At 37.1% G+C, this 21,347-nt stretch overlaps 1 protein-coding gene across 3 annotated transcripts in view; it reads left to right on the top strand.

Moving 5' to 3' along the window:
* The window catches only part of UBA6 (ubiquitin like modifier activating enzyme 6), a 96,905-nt gene that overhangs the window by 17,683 nt on the left and 57,875 nt on the right, over window positions 1-21,347 (top strand). The window contains exons 3-7 of one of the 3 annotated variants that reach the window (XM_049630557.1): window positions 9,966-10,083; window positions 15,185-15,279; window positions 15,810-15,838; window positions 20,540-20,634; window positions 21,158-21,269. In XM_049630557.1, the coding sequence (XP_049486514.1) occupies window positions 15,216-15,279; window positions 15,810-15,838; window positions 20,540-20,634; window positions 21,158-21,269 (300 nt within the window). In that variant the 5' untranslated portion in view covers window positions 9,966-10,083; window positions 15,185-15,215. Of the gene's footprint in view, window positions 1-6,403; window positions 10,084-15,184; window positions 15,280-15,809; window positions 15,839-20,539; window positions 20,635-21,157; window positions 21,270-21,347 lie in introns of those variants that run through there. The other 2 variants (XM_049630556.1, XM_049630555.1) reach the window with 2 other exon arrangements.

Raw genomic sequence — 21,347 nt, 5'->3', positions numbered from 1 at the left:
GTATTTTATTATTTTTGGTGCAGTTATAAATGGGATTATTTTTCTTAATTTTTCTTTCTAGTGCTTCATTATTGGTATATAGAAATGCAACAGATTTCTGTATATCAATTTTGTATTCTGAGATTTTACAGAATTCATTTATCAGTTCTAATAGTTTTTTGGTGAAGTCTTTAGGGTTTTCTGTGTATAGTATCATGTCATCTGCAAATAGTGAAAGTTTTACTTCTTACCAATCTGAATGCCTTTTATTTCTTTTGTTGTCTGATTGCTGTGGCTATGACTTTTAGTACTATGTTGAATAAAAGTGGTCAGAGTGGATATCCTTGTCTTATTCCTGACCTTAGGGGGAAAACTCTTAGTTTTTTCCCCATCAAATAAGATGTTCACTGTGGGTTTTGGATATAAGGCCTTTATTTTTTTATTTATTTTTTTTTAAAATTTTATTTTATTTTATTTATTTATTTATTTTTTAATATATGAAATTTACTGTCAAATTGGTTTCCATACAACACCCAGTGCTCATCCCAAAAGGTGCCCTCCTCAATACCCATCACCCACCCTGCCCTCCCTCCCACCCCCCCTCAACCCTCAGTTTGTTCTCAGTTTTTAACAGTCTCTTATGCTTTGGCTCTCTCCCCCTCTAACCTCTTTTTTTTTTTTTCCTTCCCCTCCCCATGGGTTTCTGTTACGTTTCTCAGGATCCACATAAGAGTGAAACCATATGGTATCTGTCTTTCTCTGTATGGCTTATTTCACTTAGCATCACACTCTCCAGTTCCATCCATGTTGCTACAAAAGGCCATATTTCATTTTTTCTCATTGCCACGTAGTATTCCATTGTGTATATAAACCACAATTTCTTTATCCATTCATCAGTTGATGGACATTTAGGCTCTTTCCATAATTTGGCTATTGTTGAGAGTGCCGCTATAAACATTGGGGTACAGGTGCCCCCTATGCATCAGTACTCCTGTATCCCTTGGATAAATTCCTAGCAGTGCTATTGCTGGGTCATAGGGTAGGTCTATTTTTAATTTTCTGAGGAACCTCCACACTGCTTTCCAGAGCGGCTGCACCAATTTGCATTCCCACCAACAGTGCAAGAGGGTTCCTGTTTCTCCACATCCTCTCCAGCATCTATAGTCTCCTGATTTCTTCATTTTGGCCACTCTGACTGGCGTGAGGTGGTATCTGAGTGTGGTTTTGATTTGTATTTCCCTGATAAGGAGCGACGTTGAACATCTTTTCATGTGCCTGTTGGCCATCCGGATGTCTTCTTTAGAGAAGTGTCTATTCATGTTTTCTGCCCATTTCTTCACTGGGTTATTTGTTTTTCGGGTGTGGAGTTTGATGAGCTCTTTATAGATTTTGGATACTAGCCCTTTGTCCGATGTGTCATTTGCAAATATCTTTTCCCATTCCGTTGGTTGCCTTTTAGTTTTGTTGGTTGTTTCCTTTGCTGTGCAGAAGCTTTTTATCTCCATAAGGTCCCAGTAATTCACTTTTGCTTTTAATTCCCTTGCCTTTGGGGATGTGCCGAGTAAGAGATTGCTACGGCTGAGGTCAGAGAGGTCTTTTCCTGCTTTCTCCTCTAAGGTTTTGATGGTTTCCTGTCTCACATTCAGGTCCTTTATCCATTTTGAGTTTATTTTTGTGAATGGTGTGAGAAAGTGGTCTAGTTTCAGCCTTCTGCATGTTGCTGTCCAGTTCTCCCAGCACCATTTGTTAAAGAGACTGTCTTTTTTCCATTGGATGTTCTTTCCTGCTTTGTCAAAGATTAGTTGGCCATACGTTTGTGGGTCTAGTTCTGGGGTTTCTATTCTATTCCATTGGTCTATGTGTCTGTTTTTATGCCAATACCATGCTGTCTTGATGATGACAGCTTTGTAGTAGAGGCTAAAGTCTGGGATTGTGATGCCTCCTGCTTTGGTCTTCTTCTTCAAAATTACTTTGGCTATTCGGGGCCTTTTGTGGTTCCATATGAATTTTAGGATTGCTTGTTCTAGTTTCGAGAAGAATGCTGGTGCAATTTTGATTGGGATTGCATTGAATGTGTAGATAGCTTTGGGTAGTATTGACATTTTGACAATATTTATTCTTCCAATCCATGAGCAGGGAATGTCTTTCCATTTCTTTATATCTTCTTCAATTACCTGCATAAGCTTTCTATAGTTTTCAGCATACAGATCTTTGACATCTTTGGTTAGATTTATTCCTAGATATTTTATGCTTCTTGGTGCAATTGTGAATGGGATCAGTTTCTTCATTTGTCTTTCTGTTGCTTCATTGTTAGTGTATAAGAATGCAACTGATTTCTGCACATTGATTTTGTATCCTGCAACTTTGCTGAATTCATGTATCAGTTCTAGCAGACTTTTGGTGGAGTCTATCGGATTTTCCATGTATAATATCATGTCATCTGCAAAAAGCGAAAGCTTGACTTCATCTTTGCCAATTTTGATGCCTTTGATTTCCTTTTGTTGTCTGATTATTGATGCTAGAACTTCCAGCACTATATTAAACAACAGCGGTGACAGTGGGCATCCCTGTCGTGTTCCTGATCTCAGGGAAAAAGCTCTCAGTTTTTCCCCGTTGAGGATGATGTTAGCTGTGGGCTTTTCATAAATGGCCTTTATGATCTTTAAGTATGTTCCTTCTATCCCGACTTTCTCAAGGGTTTTTATTAAGAAAGGGTGCTGGATTTTGTCAAAGGCCTTTTCTGCATCGATTGACAGGATCATATGGTTCTTCTCTTTTTTTTTGTTAATGTGATGTATCACGTTGATCGATTTGCGAATGTTGAACCAGCCCTGCATCCCAGGAATGAATCCCACTTGATCATGGTGAATAATTCTTTTTATATGCTGTTGAATTCGATTTGCTAGTATCTTATTAAGAATTTTTGCATCCATATTCATCAGGGATATTGGCCTGTAGTTCTCTTTTTTTACTGGGTCTCTGTCTGGTTTAGGAATCAAAGTAATACTGGCTTCATAGAATGAGTCTGGAAGTTTTCCTTCCCTTTCTATTTCTTGGAATAGCTTGAGAAGGATAGGTATTATCTCTGCTTTAAATGTCTGGTAGAACTCCCCTGGGAAGCCATCTGGTCCTGGACTCTTATTTGTTGGGAGATTTTTGATAACCGATTCAATTTCTTCGCTGGTTATGGGTCTGTTCAAGCTTTCTATTTCCTCCTGATTGAGTTTTGGAAGAGTGTGGGTGTTTAGAAATTTGTCCATTTCTTCCAGGTTGTCCAATTTGCTGGCATATAATTTTTCATAGTATTCCCTGATAATTGTTTGTATCTCTGAGGGATTGGTTGTAATCATTCCATTTTCATTCATGATTTTATCTATTTGGGTCATCTCCCTTTTCTTTTTGAGAAGCCTGGCTAGAGGTTTGTCAATTTTGTTTATTTTTTCAAAAAACCAACTCTTGGTTTCGTCGATCTGCTCTACCGTTTTTTTAGATTCTATATTCTGATCTTTATTATTTCTCTTCTTCTGCTGGGTTTAGGCTGCCTTTGCTGTTCTGCTTCTATTTCCTTTAGGTGTGCTGTTAGATTTTGTATTTGGGATTTTTCTTGTTTCTTGAGATAGGCCTGGATTGCAATGTATTTTCCTCTCAGGACTGCCTTCGCTGCATCCCAAAGCGTTTGGATTGTTGTATTTTCATTTTCGTTTGTTTCCATGTATATTTTAATTTCTTCTCTAATTGCCTGGTTGACCCACTCATTCGTTAGTAGGGTGTTCTTTAACCTCCATGCTTTTGGAGGTTTTCCAGACTTTTTCCTGTGGTTGATTTCAAGCTTCATAGCATTGTGGTCTGAAAGTATGCATGGTATAATTTCAATTCTTGTAAACTTATGAAGGGCTGTTTTGTGACCCAGTATATGATCTATCTTGGAGAATGTTCCATGTGCACTCGAGAAGAAAGTCTATTCTGTTGCTTTGGGATGCAGAGTTCTAAATATATCTGTCAAGTCCATCTGATCCAATGTATCATTCAGGGCCCTTGTTTCTTTATTGACTGTGTGTCTAGATGATCTATCCATTTCTGTAAGTGGGGTGTTAAAGTCCCCTGCAATGACCACATTCTTATCAATAAGGTTGCTTATGTTTATGAGTAATTGTTTTATATATCTGGGGGCTCGGGTATTTGGCGCATAGACATTTATAATAGTTAGCTCTTCCTGGTGGATAGACCCTGTGATTATTATATAATGCCCTTCTTCATCTCTTGTTACAGCCTTTAATTTAAAGTCTAGTTTGTCTGATATAAGTATGGCTACTCCAGCTTTCTTTTGGCTTCCAGGAGCATGATAAATAGTTCTCCATCCCCTCACTCTCAATCTAAAGGTGTCCTCAGATCTAAAATGAGTCTCTTGTAGACAGCAAATAGATGGGTCTTGTTTTTTTATCCATTCTGATACCCTATGTCTTTTAGTTGGCGCATTTAATCCATTTACATTCAGTGTTATTATAGAAAGATATGGGTTTAGAGTCATTGTGATGTCTGTATGTTTTATGCTTGTAGTGATGTCTCTGGTACTTTGTCTCACAGGATCCCCCTTAGGATCTCTTGTAGGGCTGGTTTCGTGGTGACAAATTCCTTCAGTTTTTGTTTGTTTGGGAAGACCTTTATCTCTCCTTCTATTCTAAATGACAGACTTGCTGGATAAAGGATTCTCGGCTGCATATTTTTTTCTGTTTAGCACACTGTAGATATCGTGCCAAGCCTTTCTGGCCTGCCAAGTTTCAAAGGAGAGATCAGTCACGAGTCTTATAGGTCTCCCTTTATAAGTGAGGGCACGTTTATCCCTTGCTGCTTTCAGAATTTTCTCTTTATCCTTGTATTTTGCCAGTTTCACTATGATATGTCGTGCCGAAGATCGATTCAAGTTACGTCTGAAGGGAGTTCTCTGTGCCTCTTGGATTTCAATGCCTTTTTCCTTCCCCAGTTCAGGGAAGTTCTCAGCTATAATTTGTTCAAGTACCCCTTCAGCACCTTTCCCTCTCTCTTCCTCCTCTGGGATACCAATTATGCGTATATTATTTTTTTTTAGTGTATCACTTAGTTCTCTAATTTTCCCCTCATACTCCTGGATTTTTTTATCTCTCTTTCTTTCACCTTCCTCTTTCTCCATAACTTTATCTTCTAGTTCACCTATTCTCTCCTCTGCCTCTTCAAGCCGAGCCATCGTGGATTCCATTTTGTTTTGCATTTCGTTTAAAGCGTTTTTCAACTCCTCGTGACTGTTCCTTAGTCCCTCGATCTTTGTGGCAAGAGATTCTCTGCTGTCCTGTATACTGTTTTCAAGCCCAGCGATTAATTTTATGACTATTATTCTAAATTCACTTTCTGTTATATTATTTAAATCCTTTTTGATCAGTTCATTAGCTGTTGTTATTTCCTGGAGATTCTTCTGAGGGGAATTCTTCCGTTTGGTCATTTTGGAGAGTCCCTTGCGTGGTGAGGACCTGCAGTGCACTTCCCCTGTGCTGTGGTGTATAACTGGAGTTAGTGGGCGGGGCCGCAGTCCGACCCGATGTCTGCCCCCAGCCCACTGCTGGGGCCACAGTCAGACTGGTGTGTGCCTTCTCTTCCCCTCTCCTAGGGGCGGGATTCACTGTGGGGTGGCGTGTCCCGTCTGGGCTACTTGCACACTGCCAGGCTTGTGTTGCTGGGGATCTGGCGTATTAGCTGGGGTGGGTAGGCAAGGTGCACGGGGGGTGGAGGGGCAGGCTTAGCTCGCTTCTCCTTAGGTGATCCACTCCAGGAGGAGCCCTGTGGCAGCGGGAGGGAGTCAGATCCGCTGCCGGAGGTTTGGCTCCGCAGAAGCACAGAGTTGGGTGTTTGCGCGGAGCGAGCAAGTTCCCTGGCAGGAACTGGTTCCCTTTGGGATTTTGGCTGGGGGATGGGCGGGGGAGATGGCGCTGGCGCCTTTGTTCCCCGCCAAGCTGAGCTCTGCCGTCCGGGGGCTCAGCAGCTCTCCCTCCCTTTGTCCTCCAGCCTTCCCGCTTTCCGAGCAGAGCTGTTAACTTATGACCTCCCAGACGCTAAGTCACGCTTGCTGTCGGAACACAGTCTGTCCGGCCCCTCCGCTTTTGCCAGCCAGACTCGGGGGCTCCGCTTGGCCGGTGAGCCGCCCCTCCGCCCCGGCTCCCTCCCGCCAGTCCGTGGAGCGCGCACCGCCTCGCCGCCCTTCCTACCCTCTTCCGTGGGCCTCTAGTCTGCGCTTGACTCCGGAGACTCCCTTCTGCTAATCCTCTGGCGGTTTTCTGGGTTCTTTAGGCAGGTGTAGGTGGAATCTAAGTGATCAGCAGGACGCGTTGTGAGCCCCACGTCCTCCTACACCGCCATCTTCCGGAACTCCTCGGATATAAGGCCTTTAGTATGTTAAGTGAGTTAAGTGTGTTGTGTTTATTATGTTACATATGTTCCTTCCAAATGCAGTTTGTTTATCATGAATGGATGTTGTGTTTTGTTAAATGCTTTTTCTGCATCTGTTGAAATGATCATTTGGTTTTTATCCTTTCTTTGTTGATGTGATGTTCTTTTTCTTAGAGTAGAAGTTGAGATCCTTGATTTTTGAGACCTTTATTCTTTAGTAATATGCGCATTTCATGCTTAAAATGTCCCTCTAAACACTACAGTGTACGTGTCTCACAGATATGTCTTTGTTTTCATTCAGTTCAGAAAATTTTATAACTTTTTTTTCTTACTTTTTTCACTCATAGGTCATTTAGAAGTGTTATTATTTGACTTCAAATACTGAGAGATTTTTCAGAGATTTTTCTGTTGTTGATCTCTAATTTAATTCTTCTTCTGTCAGTGGATACAACTTTTTATGACCTATTTATTTTTGTGTTTTCCTACAAAGATTGATCTACCTTGTCATTGTTCTGTGTGCATTTGAAAAGAATGTGTATTCTGTTATGGTTGGATTGTCCTATCCATGTCAGTTAGGTCAAATTGATAGTGTTTTTCAAGTATTCTATATCATTACTGATTTTCTGTCTAGTCTTTATACCAATTATTGAAAAAGGGGTGTTGTCATTTTGTGTTTGAACATTTCTCATTTCAGTTTTTGCTTTGCGTAGTTTGAACCTCTATTATTAGTGCATAAGCCTTTAGAGTTGTTCTGTGCTCTTAATATCCTGACCCTTTTATCATTATGAAACGGCCTTCTTTATCCTGATAGTTTTCTTTGCTCTAAAATGTATTTGTCAAGGGGCACCTGGGTTGCTCAGTCGGTTAAGCATCTGACTTCGGCTCAGGTCATGATCTCACCATTTGTGGGTTCAAGCCCCATGTCAGGCTCTGTACTGACAGCTCAGAGCCTGGAGCCTGCTTTGGATTCTGTGTCTCCCTCTCTCTCTGCCCCTCCCCTGTTTGTGCTCTCTCTCTCAAAAATAAACACACCCACAAAAAAATTTTTAAATAACTAAATAAAAATAAAATGTATTTGTCAATATTAATACAACCAATCCAGTTTTCTCTTGATTTTAGGTAGCATGGTCTGTCTTTTTATACTCTTTTATTCTTGTTTATGTATTTAAATTTGGCTTCTTGTAGATACAATATAGTTGGGTTTTTGTTTTTATTCAGTCTTCCAATCTTTGTCTTTTAATTGGAGTGTTAACACCATTTACATTTATATTTATTCACATATTTGTCATTTCTGGTATTCTCTATTCCTTTGTGTAAGTTAAATTTCCAGTTAGTATAGTATTCCGTCTGCCTGAGGATTTAGTGTAATATTTCTTTCTGTGAAGGTCTCCAGCAATGAATTCTTTCAACTTTTATATGTCTAGAAAAGTCTTTATACTTTCTTATTTGTAATTGAATATAGAATTCCAGATTGACAATTTTTTTTTACTTTCAGTGCTTTAATAATGTTGGGTCACTGTTTAATTTGTTGTGCTTCCTGGGAGAAAGTCAACTGTCATTCTTTCTTCTGTAAATAATGTGCCCTGTTTTTCCTTGATTACTTTTAATATTTTCTCTTCATCTTGCTTTAAACAATTATGATATGCCTTCTTGTAGTTTTCATATTTCTTATTCTTGAATTTGTTTACATTGTGGTCTGTGAGTTGATTGTATTCCTGGAAAAATTTTGGCCATTAGTTCTTTAAACATATTTTTTTTTTTTTAATGTTTATTTATTTTTGAGACAGAGCATGAACGGGGGAGGGTCAGAGAGAGAGGGAGACACAGAATCGGAAGCAGGCTCCAGGCTCTGAGCCATCAGCCCAGAGCCCGACGCGGGGCTCGAACTCACGGAGCATGAGATCATGACCTGAGCTGAAGTCGGACGCTCAACCGACTGAGCCACCCAGGCGCCCCTCTTTAAACATATTTTTATCTCTCTTTTTCCCCAATCTCTTTCAGGGACTCTAATTTCACGTATATTAGGCCAAGTGAAGTTGTCCAACAATTCACTTATGCTTTGGGGTTTTGGTGTTTTTTTCCAATCTGTTTCATTTTGGAAAATTTCTTTTGTATCTTTAAGTTCACTTCTGCAGAGTTGAGTTATTAATTCCATCCAGTGTATTTTTTCATCTTAGATTTAGTGGTTTTCATCCCTAGAAGTTTTGCTGCTCATGCTTTCCCTTGCCTTCTTGAGCATATGAATTATATTTATAATTATTTCAGTGTATTAATCTACAAAGTCTATCATCTGTGTCATTCCTGTCTGTCGTATTGTCAATTTTATTATTCATTATGAGTTGTATTTCTCTACTTTGCATAACTGGTAATTTTTTAATGTATGCCAGACATTGTGAATTTTACCTTTTTGGGTGCTGCATTTATTTTGAATTCTTTTAAATATTCTTGAGCTTTGTTGACAGACATAGTTAAATTACTTGAAAACAGTTTTATTTTTTCAAAGCTTGCTTTTAAGCCTTGTTAGGTGAGATTAGAGGAGACTTGAGTCTGAGGCTGATTTTTCCCCACTGTTAATATAAAATCCTTCTGAGCATTCTATCCAAATTTTCCACTTGGCTGGAGAAGAACACAAAGTATTTCTGGGTCTGTTTAAACAACCTTCCTTGTTTCACCAACTCTTTTCAGGTAGTTCTTTCTAGCTTGGGGCTGTTTCCTCATATACATTTGCTGATCTTACTCAGCCAGAGACTCAAGACTTCTACAGATCTCTCTTCTCTTTGTGCATCTCTCTGCTTTCAAATTTTAGCTTTCTTGAATTCACAGTCCTGTGTCTTCAATTCAGGGAGATTACCAAGCTCTGTTTGGGTTCCTCTTCCTGCACTGCAGCCTGGAAACTCTCTTGGCAATAGCTAGGGCATTCATAAAGCTCCCCCATTTGCTTTTCTTCTCTGAGATTACTGTCCTGAGTTGCCTGTTGTTTAGTGTCTGAAAATTTGTTGTTTCACTTATATTGTCAAGTTTTCAGTTGTTTAAGGCAAGCAGAAGATAAATCTGGTCCTGTTACTTCACCATAGCCAGAAGTGGAAGTCTTAATGTATTTATTATGTATCTCTTATATGCCATTCTTTTTCATGCTTTTCTTTTTTCCTGTCATAGAATGCCTCTCCTTTTTTGATTATTTTTTTAACTCCTGTTAAGTCTTCAGAATTCAACATGGATGAAGCTCATCTGGGAAGCTTCCCATGACCTACGCTGATAGAAATAATTACCCCCTCTTCCATATTTCACGTTTCCTTAGTTTCCAGTACTTCTTTATATAGTACTTAATAATGAATTATTTGATTCATTCTGCTAGGTATTTCATATATTTTATCTTACTTAATTTAATCCTCATAGTATCCATATGAGGTTGTTATTATTATGGCCCCTACACAGTGCCAGTGCCTGGCTTGAGATAGATATTTTAATCAATTTATGAATGCGTGACGAAGATAATTGAAATAACATCCAGAAGAAATTGATTAGAGTGTTGAGGGGGACTCAAAATGATGTCGTGTTTGGAATTGTTTAAGGAACTGGAGATGTTTAGCCTGGAGAAAGAAGACTGTGGAACCTGAATACCATCTTCAAATGTTTGGAGGGCTGTCACATTGAAGAGGGATTAGAGGAGTTCCCTTTGGCCCCAAGGAGGTAAAATTAGGAATAGTGGGTGAAAATTGTAGGAAGATATCATACCATCATAAAAAGGAGAATCTTTAGTGAATAAGCTCTCTAAGAGTAGAGTAGATAGCCTTGATAATTTCTTTCTGCTGGACACTTTCACTGATACGTTAGGTATCCACTTAATAGAATAAGCTATAACATAACAGTGCTGGATGTGAGGTTATACTCTAGGCTCTTTAAATCCCATCTGTGCACTTATTAACAATATGAACTTCATAGAATTAAGTGTCAATTACCGAGTACCCTGACATTGCCTAGGACAAAATAGGTATTTAATTAGTACCCTTCCTCTTGGTGGTCAAACATTGAAAACATAGGTGATTTAGGTGACTGCTGAGAATCTGTCTGAGAATTTATGATTCTTTGAAAAACTTTGGTTTATATATCTTTGTGTTATCCTTTTGTCTGTATTACAACCACATTTGTGTCGTGGCTATTCATTATTTACCTAAGTAATCTTAAAAATAATACATGAGAACAAGTCTGAGATAAAAAAAAAAAAAACATTTTTTAAGTAGTTCCTGTGACTCTGAATATAGAAAGAAGAATTCAGGTTCTCTGCTAGGTAGCGCATAAACGTGTTGTTCTTGTTCTTATGTGCCAATTCATTTCATTAAATTAGCAAGTTGTTTTTGTGTGTCTATAGTATGTCAGACCCTGTTGACCACTGAAAAAACAATAGTAAATAAAGCAAACGCCCTGCCTTAAGGAAGCTACAATCTCCTAGGAAAAATAGAAAAGTAGTGAAAATACATTGTGGTAAATGTTGTAATAGATTGAATGTAGGATGTCATGGATGCACATAAAAGATGTCCAACACTGTATTGAAGAAGTTTAGTGGTGTTGTGGGACACATCATGGTGGAAAATCATGTATAAGCTGAGACCGGAGGATGAGTAGGAATTTTTCAGGAATAAAATATTGAGGAAGAGGAATGCCCCAGAAAAATGTCTATTGGCCAAAGACAGCATACCACGTTTGTGGAACTAAAAACCTTTAGTATTCCTGGAACATGGAGTTTGATGGAGGAGTGACTAAAGATAAGACTAGAGAGCCAAACAGAGACTGGATTATGAATGGCCTTGTGGCTAATATTAGTATCTGGACTTAATCAAAGGGAAATAGGAAACCATTGGAATTTTTAAACTAGGAGAATAATTTTTTTTTTTTTTTAATTTTTTTTTCAACGTTTTTTATTTATTTTTGGGACAGAGAGAGACAGAGCATGAACGGGGGAGGGGCAGAGAGAGAGGGAGACACAGAATCGGAAACAGGCTCCAGGCTCCGAGCCATCAGCCCAGAGCCTGACGCGGGGCTCGAACTCACGGACCGCGAGATCGTGACCTGGCTGAAGTCGGACGCTTAACCGACTGCGCCACCCAGGCGCCCCAAACTAGGAGAATAATTTGACCAGATTTGTATTACAGAAAGATTAGTCATGTTAGTAGGAAGTTAATAGGTTATATGTAAAACAGAAAAATCAAGAAATAGAAGTAGAAACATATTATTGAAAAAAAAGTGGTGTAAATATTAGAAGAAACAAAAAAATTCAGATTGGTTGCCTTCAGTGTATAGAATTCTGGGTAAGGAAGAGTTAGGTCAGGGAACTGAGTTTTTTTTTTTCTTTTTTTCTTTTTCTTTTTTCTTTTTTAAATTTATTTTTGTTTTTTGAGATAGAGTGTGAGCAGGGGAGTGGCAGAGAGAGAGGGAGACAGAATCTGAAGCAAGCTCCAGGCTCTGAGCTCCAGGCTCTGAGCTCCAGGCTCTGAGCTCTGAGCTGTCCGCACAGAGCTCGATGTGGGGCTCGAACTCACAGACTGCAAGATCATGACCTGAGCCAAAGTCAGACGCTTAATCAACTGAGCCACCCAGGTACCCCAGAAACATTTGACTTTCTTAATCAACTTGCAGTGTGGCATAGTATGGATGCCATAGTATGGATGCTTGGGTGCCTGGGTGGCTCAGTTGGTTGAGCATCTGACTTTGGCTCAAGTCATGATCTCACGGTTCATGAGTTCGAGCCCCACATTGGACTCATAGAACCCACTTCAGATCCTCTGTCCCCCTCTACCCCTCTCCCACTTGTGATCTCTCTCAAAACTAAATAAACATTAAAAAAAAAAAGTATGAATGCCAAGGCCAGACTGTCTGGATTGAAACTTATATCCACTGTTTTTAAAGTACTTAAATTAAATTACTTAATTTCTCTGTGCTTAAGTTTTCCTCTCTGTATAAATGGGAATATGATAGAACTTATAGAATATTTGTGAGGATTAAATTAGTTAATACAAGTAAAACATTAAAACAATGTGGCGCATAATAAACACTCAATGTTAGCAGTTTTTCCTACATGTCAGCACTGATTAGGTATTGATATACAAGAATAGACATATTTACTGTCATTTTGGTGGAGGGATTTAAATGTTGCTTTTACTAATCAAGAGAACAAGCAGACAAAAAAATCAGAATGAGTATAGAGGTCTTCAACATGGTTATTAAAATTACTATAATGCACGTGTAAAGAATGCTGTTTCTAACCAACTGTAAAACAACAACCAATGTCATTTTCCTACTGTAGAGGGAAACGAACCACAAGAGAGTCAACAATAGAGAACGAACTGAGGGTTGATGAAGGGTGGTGGATGGGTGATATGTATTAAGGACAGCACTTGTGATGATCACTTGGGTGTTGTATGTAAGTGATAAATCACTGAATTCTACTCCTGAAACCAATGTTGCACGCTATGTTAACTAACTAAATAAAAAAAGAACACATGGAACATTTGCAAAATTGACTAAAAAAATTCTCAAATATTAAAAAATGAAATCATATAGATTGTAATTTCTTTTCACAATGCATTCAGGCTAGAAGTTAACATAAGAGATAAATAGAATATTCCCCATGTAATTAATTAGAAATTTTAAAATAAACTTCAGATTAACCTGTAAATCAAAAAAGAATCATAATTAAAACCAGAAAATAATCATGAAGTACTATGTATCAAAATTTGGAATGCTCTTTAAGATCAGTTAAAGTTTTACATGTATATTTTAGGAAAGAAAACCTGAAAACTGATGAGTTATTATTTTAGGAAATTAGGAAAAAACAAAATAGAAGACACCAGCCAAGGGCTAGCCCTATTCATGTTAACTTTTTCCTGCACATTAAGGATATGAAACTACACGAGCTTCAGTATACTGCAGGACAGTTATTTGGTATACTTTGGGAAAAGTTTGGCATTAGATAGTAAAGTTATCCCTGCATTTCCTCTCCTAGATTTATGCTATATATATTTATAGAAACTGCTGTATACACTTGTGTTTCATGAGACATATGTAAGAATGTTTATAGTCTCGGGCACCTGGGTGGCTCAGTCGGTTAAGCGTCTAACTTTGGCTCAGGTCATGATCTCACGATTCTCTCTGCCCTTTCCCTGCTTGCTCTCTCTCTTTCTGTCTCTCAAAAATAAATAAACATTAAAAAAAAAAAGTAATGTTCATAGCTCACTATAACTGTCCAAAACTATAGAATAGCAGGGGTGCATAGGTGGCTCAGGTGGAAGAGCATGCAACTCTTGATCTTGGGGTTGTGAGTTTGAGCCCCATGTTAGGTGTAGAGATTACTAAAAAAATAAATAAATAAATAATCATGCTACAAAGCTATAGAATGGTTAAATTATGGTGTGTTATTACAGTAGGATAGTATAATACAATAGACTAAAACAACTGAAAACTAATAGCTACATGCATTGATAATAAATAAATCTCATAAATTCAATTTCATTCAAAAGAGGGATGACACAGAAGACACCATTCAAAATGCTCCCTTTTATGTGAATTTCCAAAACAGACAAAACTTAAGTATATTGTTTAGGGGAACACAAATAAGGTTGGCAAGACTATATAATACACTATTCCATACATACTATAGTAGGTGTTCAGCAAATATTTGATGAATAATAATAATAATAGTTTTGATCTCTGAAATAAATGGTAAGTACTGATTTAAAAAGAAAAGTCTAGGTTTTATTATATTTTGTAGGAATATGGAAGGAAATGACAGCTTGTGTTTATAAAGTTTCTTCTGACTAGACAAGAAACCCCTTTTCAGACTTGTATATTGAATATAAATAGCTAAAATATGAAAATTAATCAAACATCTGTATACTAAACAAACATACATTAAACTAGCGTGTATGTTGTGAATTCCAAAAGAAATATTTGTAAACCAAAGGGTTCATTTATTTATACTGAACTCATCCTTCCAATGATTTTTGTCAGAATCCACTAGAATGTACATTATCTTCAGTAACTTAATCATCAAGTTTATCACTGTTCTTTCAGATAAACTTTCTTTTTTGGCTTTATTATTGTATCTAATTTTTTAAAATAGCCAATGTGTATTTTTTGAAATTCCCATTGTAATGCTGCCTGTGGCTATTAGGATGGATGGCTTAACAAGATCACTTACATGCTTTATCAGTATTTATACTTTAAAATAATGTTCCAGGGCACCTGGCTGGCTTAGTTTATAAAGCATGTGACTCTTGATCTCAGGGTCAGGAGTTCGAGCCCTACAATGGACATAAATATTACTTAAAAAAAGAAATAAATAAAATAAAATAATGTTTGAAACTGCTTAAGTCCTCTCCAAGAAAAGCAGTGATTTTTTTTTTTTTTTTTTTGGTCTCAAATTCTGTTTACAGTGACAAGTTTAAAGCAGAGATACCAAACTTAAATGTTTGTAGTGGCCCCTGAGGTAATAAATGAAAGGACCAGGATGGGAACTGTGGCAAATCTGGAGCAGAGTCCTCCTTGTCTAAACAGAGCAACTCCTACTCAACTCCATCTGTTTGTTGCCACAAGGGAATGTGGTGCCAAATACTCATTTTTTTTCTCAATATGTCATCTATTTGGCAATTAATTTAGAAATGTTGAACACTGCAAGTGATCCAAAACAAGTATGTGGGCAGGATCTAGTTGTTAGGCTGTTAGTTTGCAAACAACTTTAAAGGATAGGTACTTTTGGTGAAATAATGTATTGGTTTTTATTGTGTATTACCTATAGTCGACAGAGGTACGTTCTTGGAGACACAGCAATGCAGAAGATGGCCAAGTCCCGTGTTTTCTTAAGTGGTATGGGTGGTCTTGGTTTGGAAATTGGTAAGTAGTATTTTTATTCATAATTTTATATTACACTTTGAGCAACATAAGTTAAAGAATTTAATTTCTTCCCCTTGTACTATTTCCTATAAAGGGAATTCGATCCAACACCTTGAAAAGATTGTTTTGGTTCTTTCAGCAACATTGTTTCATAATACTGCTATATTCTTCCTAAAGGAATCAGTAATGACTCTCTTGTTTCTCTTTGTGATGTTAATAGCAATTAATGATCATTTCTGTATCCTTACTTATGATAGAGTGCATACAAACATATATTTGTAACAACATGTCTAGAATAATACTATAAAATTTTAAGAGTGATTACTTCTGTGTGGTATGGTTTTAGAAAATTTAATTTTTTCCTTTTTGTTCATCTGTATTTTTTAAGGAACTTATACTTTGGTAGTAAAAAAAAAAAAAAAAAAGTTAAATTCTCCAGTTAAAGATGTGTCCAAGCTCCATGAAGAGTATCTAAAATACATTCCTAATATTAAGCTATTCTTTTTCTTTTTTTTTTTTTCCCTTTATAGCAAAGAATCTTGTTCTTGCAGGAATTAAGGTAAGTGAATAAATGTCCTTGGTTAGAATAATTGTGATTTTTTTTTCCATCCTCAGTAGTGGTAATATTACTTACATTTTGGCTTAGTTTTTGCATCTTCATTTAGTGGCAAAACTTTTTTTTTTGTTAAGTTTATTTATTTTGAGAGAGAGAGTGAGCAACCAGCAGAGGGAGAGAGAGAGAATCCAAAGCAGGCTCCACACTGTCAGTACAGAGCCTGACATGGGGCTCAATCCCACAAATCATAAGATCATGACCTCAGCTGAAACCAAGAATAGGTCACTTAACTGACTGAGCCACTCAGGTGCCCCAGCAGCAAAATTGTTTTAGTGCTGTATTTTTTTCTTTAAAAAAAAAAAAGATATTCTAGAAAATTCCAAAATTTTATGAAAATGGAATTTTTTTTTAAGTTTGTTTATTTTTTGAGAGAGCAGGAGCCAGGGAAGGGCAGAGAGAGTGGGAGAGAGAGAATCCCAAGCAGGTTCTGCACTATCAGCGCAGAGCCTGACACAGGGCTTGAATTCACAAACGGTGAGATCATGACCCGAGATGAAATCAGGAGTTGGACGCTTAACAGACTGAGCCACCCAGGCATCCCCAAAATAGCATAGTTTTAACAAAACCCCATGTACACATCATGCAGCTGCAATTGCATGCTCGTAGACAGATTTGTTCCATGTATCTCCTTCCCATTCCTCATGGCTCCCCAGCCACCAAATTATTTTGATATAATACTCAGACATCCTATTATATCATTCTTAAATATTTTAGTATATAATTCTAAAAGATAAGGGTACCTTTTGAAAGCATAACCACAAAGCCATTTTTGCACCTTAAAATGTAACCATTTTGTTAATATCATTGTCTTAGTTATCTATTGCTGAAAACAAATTACCCCAAAACTTGGCAACTTAACAACACTTATCTCAGGGTCAAGAATTGCGTGCAACTTAGCTGGTTCCTCTGTTTGAGGGTCTTTCATGAGGCTCTAATCATGACATTGGCAGGGCTGCAGTCATCTCCAGGCTAGGGGAATAATCTGCTTCCCAAGCTTGCTCGCATGATGATTGACAGGATTCAGTAGCAAGGTCATTCCACTTCACGTTCCCATCTCAGTTCCCTGCTGGCTCTTGGTTGGAGATCACCCTCAGTTCCTTGACATGTGATCATCTCCATTAGGCAGCTCACAATATGGCAGTTTGCTTCATCAGAGTAAGCTAAACAAGATGACTAGAAAGGAAGTGTACTAGCAAAACAAACCAGTCTTTTGCAACCTAATCTCAGAAGTGACATTTCATTATCTATGCTTATTTGCTAAAAGCAAATAGTTTCACTAGTTTACAAATGTATGGAAAAGGAATTATGCAAAGGCCTGAGTACCAGGAACTGGGAATCATTAGGGCCATCTTACAAGCCTATCTATATCAGTCATCAAATATCTAGTTAGAGTTCAAATTTTCCCAAATGTCGTACGAAAATTTTTTTTTGGTTTGTTCTAATTAGGATCCAAGTAAAGTCCATATACTGAGTTTGATTTCTTTTAATCTATATAGTTCCCTTCCCTGATATTTATTTACCCTTACAATGCACTTGTAACTAACAACAGGTCATTTACTACATGTACCTCTACCCTTGTATTTCATATAAACTGGTACAGAGATTTCCTGTAAACTGAATCCAGAGATTCAGGTTCAGATTTGATTGTTTTGGCACTACTGTTTCACAGATGATTTTATATTTTTCTCATCAAGAGGAAATCATAATCTGTTGTCCTTGTTTTGATTATTACTGATAATAATGATCATTGCCTAGATTCATTATTTTATTAGGGATAATGATATTCTAATTCTGTCCTTTTTGATTTGTTAGCTGGAATAATTTAGAAAGACAATTCTCCATTCACATATTTGGTTTCACTAAAGTATAGTTTGCACTTGTACAAAAGGCAAGATAAATACTTGTTGGTTTTTTTTCAGCCTTTATTTACCAGTTTTCAAAATCAGTGGTTTCCCTATCATCCACTAACAGTGACTAGTGAACTTGTGTGGCTTGTTTGTACCTGAACGTCATAATAAACTCATGAATTTAAACATACATGATTTGTTTTGATCTAGTGTAGTTGTTATTCTCATTTATGCTTAAATTGTTTCATCTTTGCTTGTTAGGATCTTCTTCAACTTCTTGAGTCCTTTTGACCTAACCCCAGTGGTCTTTGTCACTAATGATGAAGTCTTTTCAGTGGACAGATCTAGAACATTCATCCTGAGTGAACACTGAAATATCTGAGTTTCAAGTTTAGGACCACAGCATATCTACTTCTTTGATTTTATGATTTTGTATCTTTATCTCTTACTGTAAGGGTTTGAGTCTTAATGACATGAACCTAATTACATACTTGCTTTATCCTATGTTACACCTATTTATGATATAGATTCAGCATAGCAGTTCTAATATTATTAATAGCAATATAATTATTGAAAACCTTTTATGATTTATTATTTTTTTTAATACTTATCTTTTGGGAGAGCACAAGCAGAGGAGGGGCAGAGAGAAGGGGACAGAGGATCTGAAGCGGGATCTGTGCTGACACGCTAACAGCAGTGAGCCCAATGTGGGGCTTAAACTCACGAACTGTGAGATCATGACCTGAGCCAGTCGGATGCTCAACCGACTGAGTCATCCAGGTGCCCCACTTTATTTTATTTTTAAAATTATATTTATTTTTTGAGAGAGAGAGAGCATGAGCAGGGGAGGGTCAGAGAGAGAGGAGTACAGAAGATCCCAAGAGGACTCTGGGCTGACAGGCTGATAGCAGCAGACCCACTATGGGGCTCAAACTCATGAACCACGAGATCATGGCCTGAGCCAAAGTCAGATGCTCAACCCACTGAGCTACCCAGACACCCCTAATTTTTTCTTTTTCATCCTTAGGATATATCCTGTCTAGATTTGGCAGGCAAATTAACTACTTTTTAAAGTCACTTTAAATAATTCCTTTGGGTAGTTATGCAACATATTCAGTAGATAGTTTTCTCCATTCATTTTTTTCTGGATTTCTGGGGATCACGTTTAAATTTAATTAAATTTTACTATTATGAGACTTATATAATTCAAAGCAGAATTTATGAGGGCACCTGGGTGGCTTAGTCGGTTGAATGTCTAACTTCGGCTCAGGTCATGATCTTGTGGTTCATGGTTCGAGCCCCACGTCGGGCTATGTTCTGACAGCTCAGAGCCTAGAGCCTACTTCAGATTCTGTATCTCCCTCTCTCTCTGCCCCTACCCCACTTGCACTCTGTCTCTCTCTCCCAAAAAATAAACATTTTTTTAAAAAGTAGAATTTATAAAACAAGCTTTATTCAGGTAAGGCTACCTTCTCTTTACCCTATTCCCTCCTTCCCTTATTAGGTCACCCCCTTTTTTTCATGTTTTGAAATATAAGCAAATACATGCATACAAATATGCAAATCTATATATATTTGTGTATACAAATTTACTCTCAGCTGCCTCTCTTAAATAAAGTGCCATACTTTCTTCCACCTTGCTCTTTATCACTTAACAGCATATCCTGGGATTATTCCTTAATGATAAATATATATGTTTCATTTTTATATAGCTGTACAGGTATACATTGCATGGATGTATATTATTATACCCAATTCCTTACTTGTAGACATTTTAATTATTTTCAGTCTTTTTCTATTACAAGTAGTGCTGCAGTTAATACTTTTGTACGTATATCATTTTTAATCTTTCCCAGTGTGCCTTTATGATAGATTCTTTTTTTTTTTTTTTTTTTTCAACGTTTTTTTTTTTTTTTTGGGACAGAGAGAGACAGAGCATGAACGGGGGAGGGGCAGAGAGAGAGAGGGAGACACAGAATCGGAAACAGGCTCCAGGCTCCGAGCCATCAGCCCAGAGCCCGACGCGGGGCTCGAACTCACGGACCGCGAGATCGTGACCTGGCTGAAGTCGGACGCTTAACCGACTGCGCCACCCAGGCGCCCCATATGATAGATTCTTAAAAGCGGAATTGTTATGTCCAAGGATAGAAGCACATGTTATTTCACTAGAGATTACCAAGTTCTTTTCCATTGAGGTTATGCTATTTTACATTCTCACCAATAACATATAAGAATGCCTGATTCATGTCACTCTCCAGTAAAGTATATTGTCAAACTTTTGGATTGATGCCATTCTAATAAATGAGAAAACATATTTCATTCTTGAGTAGAGTTGAACATTCCTAAATATTTTAAAGGGCCATATGCATTTCTTTTTCAGTATTCTCCATGTTCATATACTTTGCCCCTTTTTCTGTAAGATATGTCCTCTGATACAAGTTGAAAATATTCTTTCCAAATGTTGTTATCTTTTTTTACTTAGAACATGGAGCATTTGGAAATGTTTATGTGAATTCTTTTGATTGTATTTTAATACAACATGCTACTTTCCTAAATTGAAATTCTCATATGGTTTAAAGTAGTTTTTCCATTAATTTTCCTGGGTTTCCAGATGTATATGGTCATATCATCTGTGAATGAATCCAGCTTTAGATCCTTTCTAATTCTTAAGCTTCCTATTCCTCTCTATGTCTAATTACACTGGATAATACTTCTGATACAATGTAAATGAAATTGGAGATAGTGAGCATCCTTGTCTTATCCCTGACTTTAACAGAGATTTTTCCCTTTTTTGAAGGCACTTACCATTCATGATACAGAAAAATGCCAAGCATGGGATCTAGGAGCCAACTTCTTTCTCTGTGAAGATGATGTTGTTAATATGAGAAACAGGTGAAGATGAGATATTTTGATGTTTTATCATAGAATTTTTTTTTTACTCTCACAATTACATAGGGTATTTTCTGTGCCTAAAACACTAACTCATTGATAGTTGTTTGACTCATCCCCATAACACATCACCATAGATAAATAAGTATTAACATATACTTATTTAATTATTTAGATTTGTGAAAATTTTAATACACTCACATTGCTACCTAGAAGTGAATTTTAAGATTGTTAAAGGTCTTTATTATTGCTTTATTCTTAAAAAGCTTGAAGAGGTTGGAACTAGGGTACACTTTGAGATTGTGTGGCTTACTATGGAATGTAACAGTATACTACATTTCAAGAGTGCGTAGTTGTCTATAAAAATAAGTAAGTCTTAGCTTCTTTCTTCCTCTACAGTTTGTTAAATTTCCATTGAAATTTTCTAACATTCAGGTTTCTCTGATGTTGTCAAAGTGTCCAGGTATGAGGGATTGAATATATTGAATGAAAGAGTAGTAAAAGTCCTTTTTTTTTTTTTTTTTAGGGCTGAAGCTGTACTTCAACATATTGCAGAACTCAATCCTTACGTTCATGTCACATCATCTTCTATTCCTTTAAATGAAACCACAGATCTCTCCTTCTTAGATAAATACCAGGTTGGTACTCTATTTTATGTTAGTTTATATACATATATATATATATATATATATATATATATATATATATATATATAT

This window comes from Panthera uncia, chromosome B1 (assembly GCF_023721935.1).
Source record: "Panthera uncia isolate 11264 chromosome B1, Puncia_PCG_1.0, whole genome shotgun sequence".
NCBI classification, from domain to species: domain Eukaryota; kingdom Metazoa; phylum Chordata; class Mammalia; order Carnivora; family Felidae; genus Panthera; species Panthera uncia.
The sequence above is the reverse complement of the archived record's forward strand: the minus strand, read 5'-3'. Positions and strand labels throughout refer to the sequence as shown.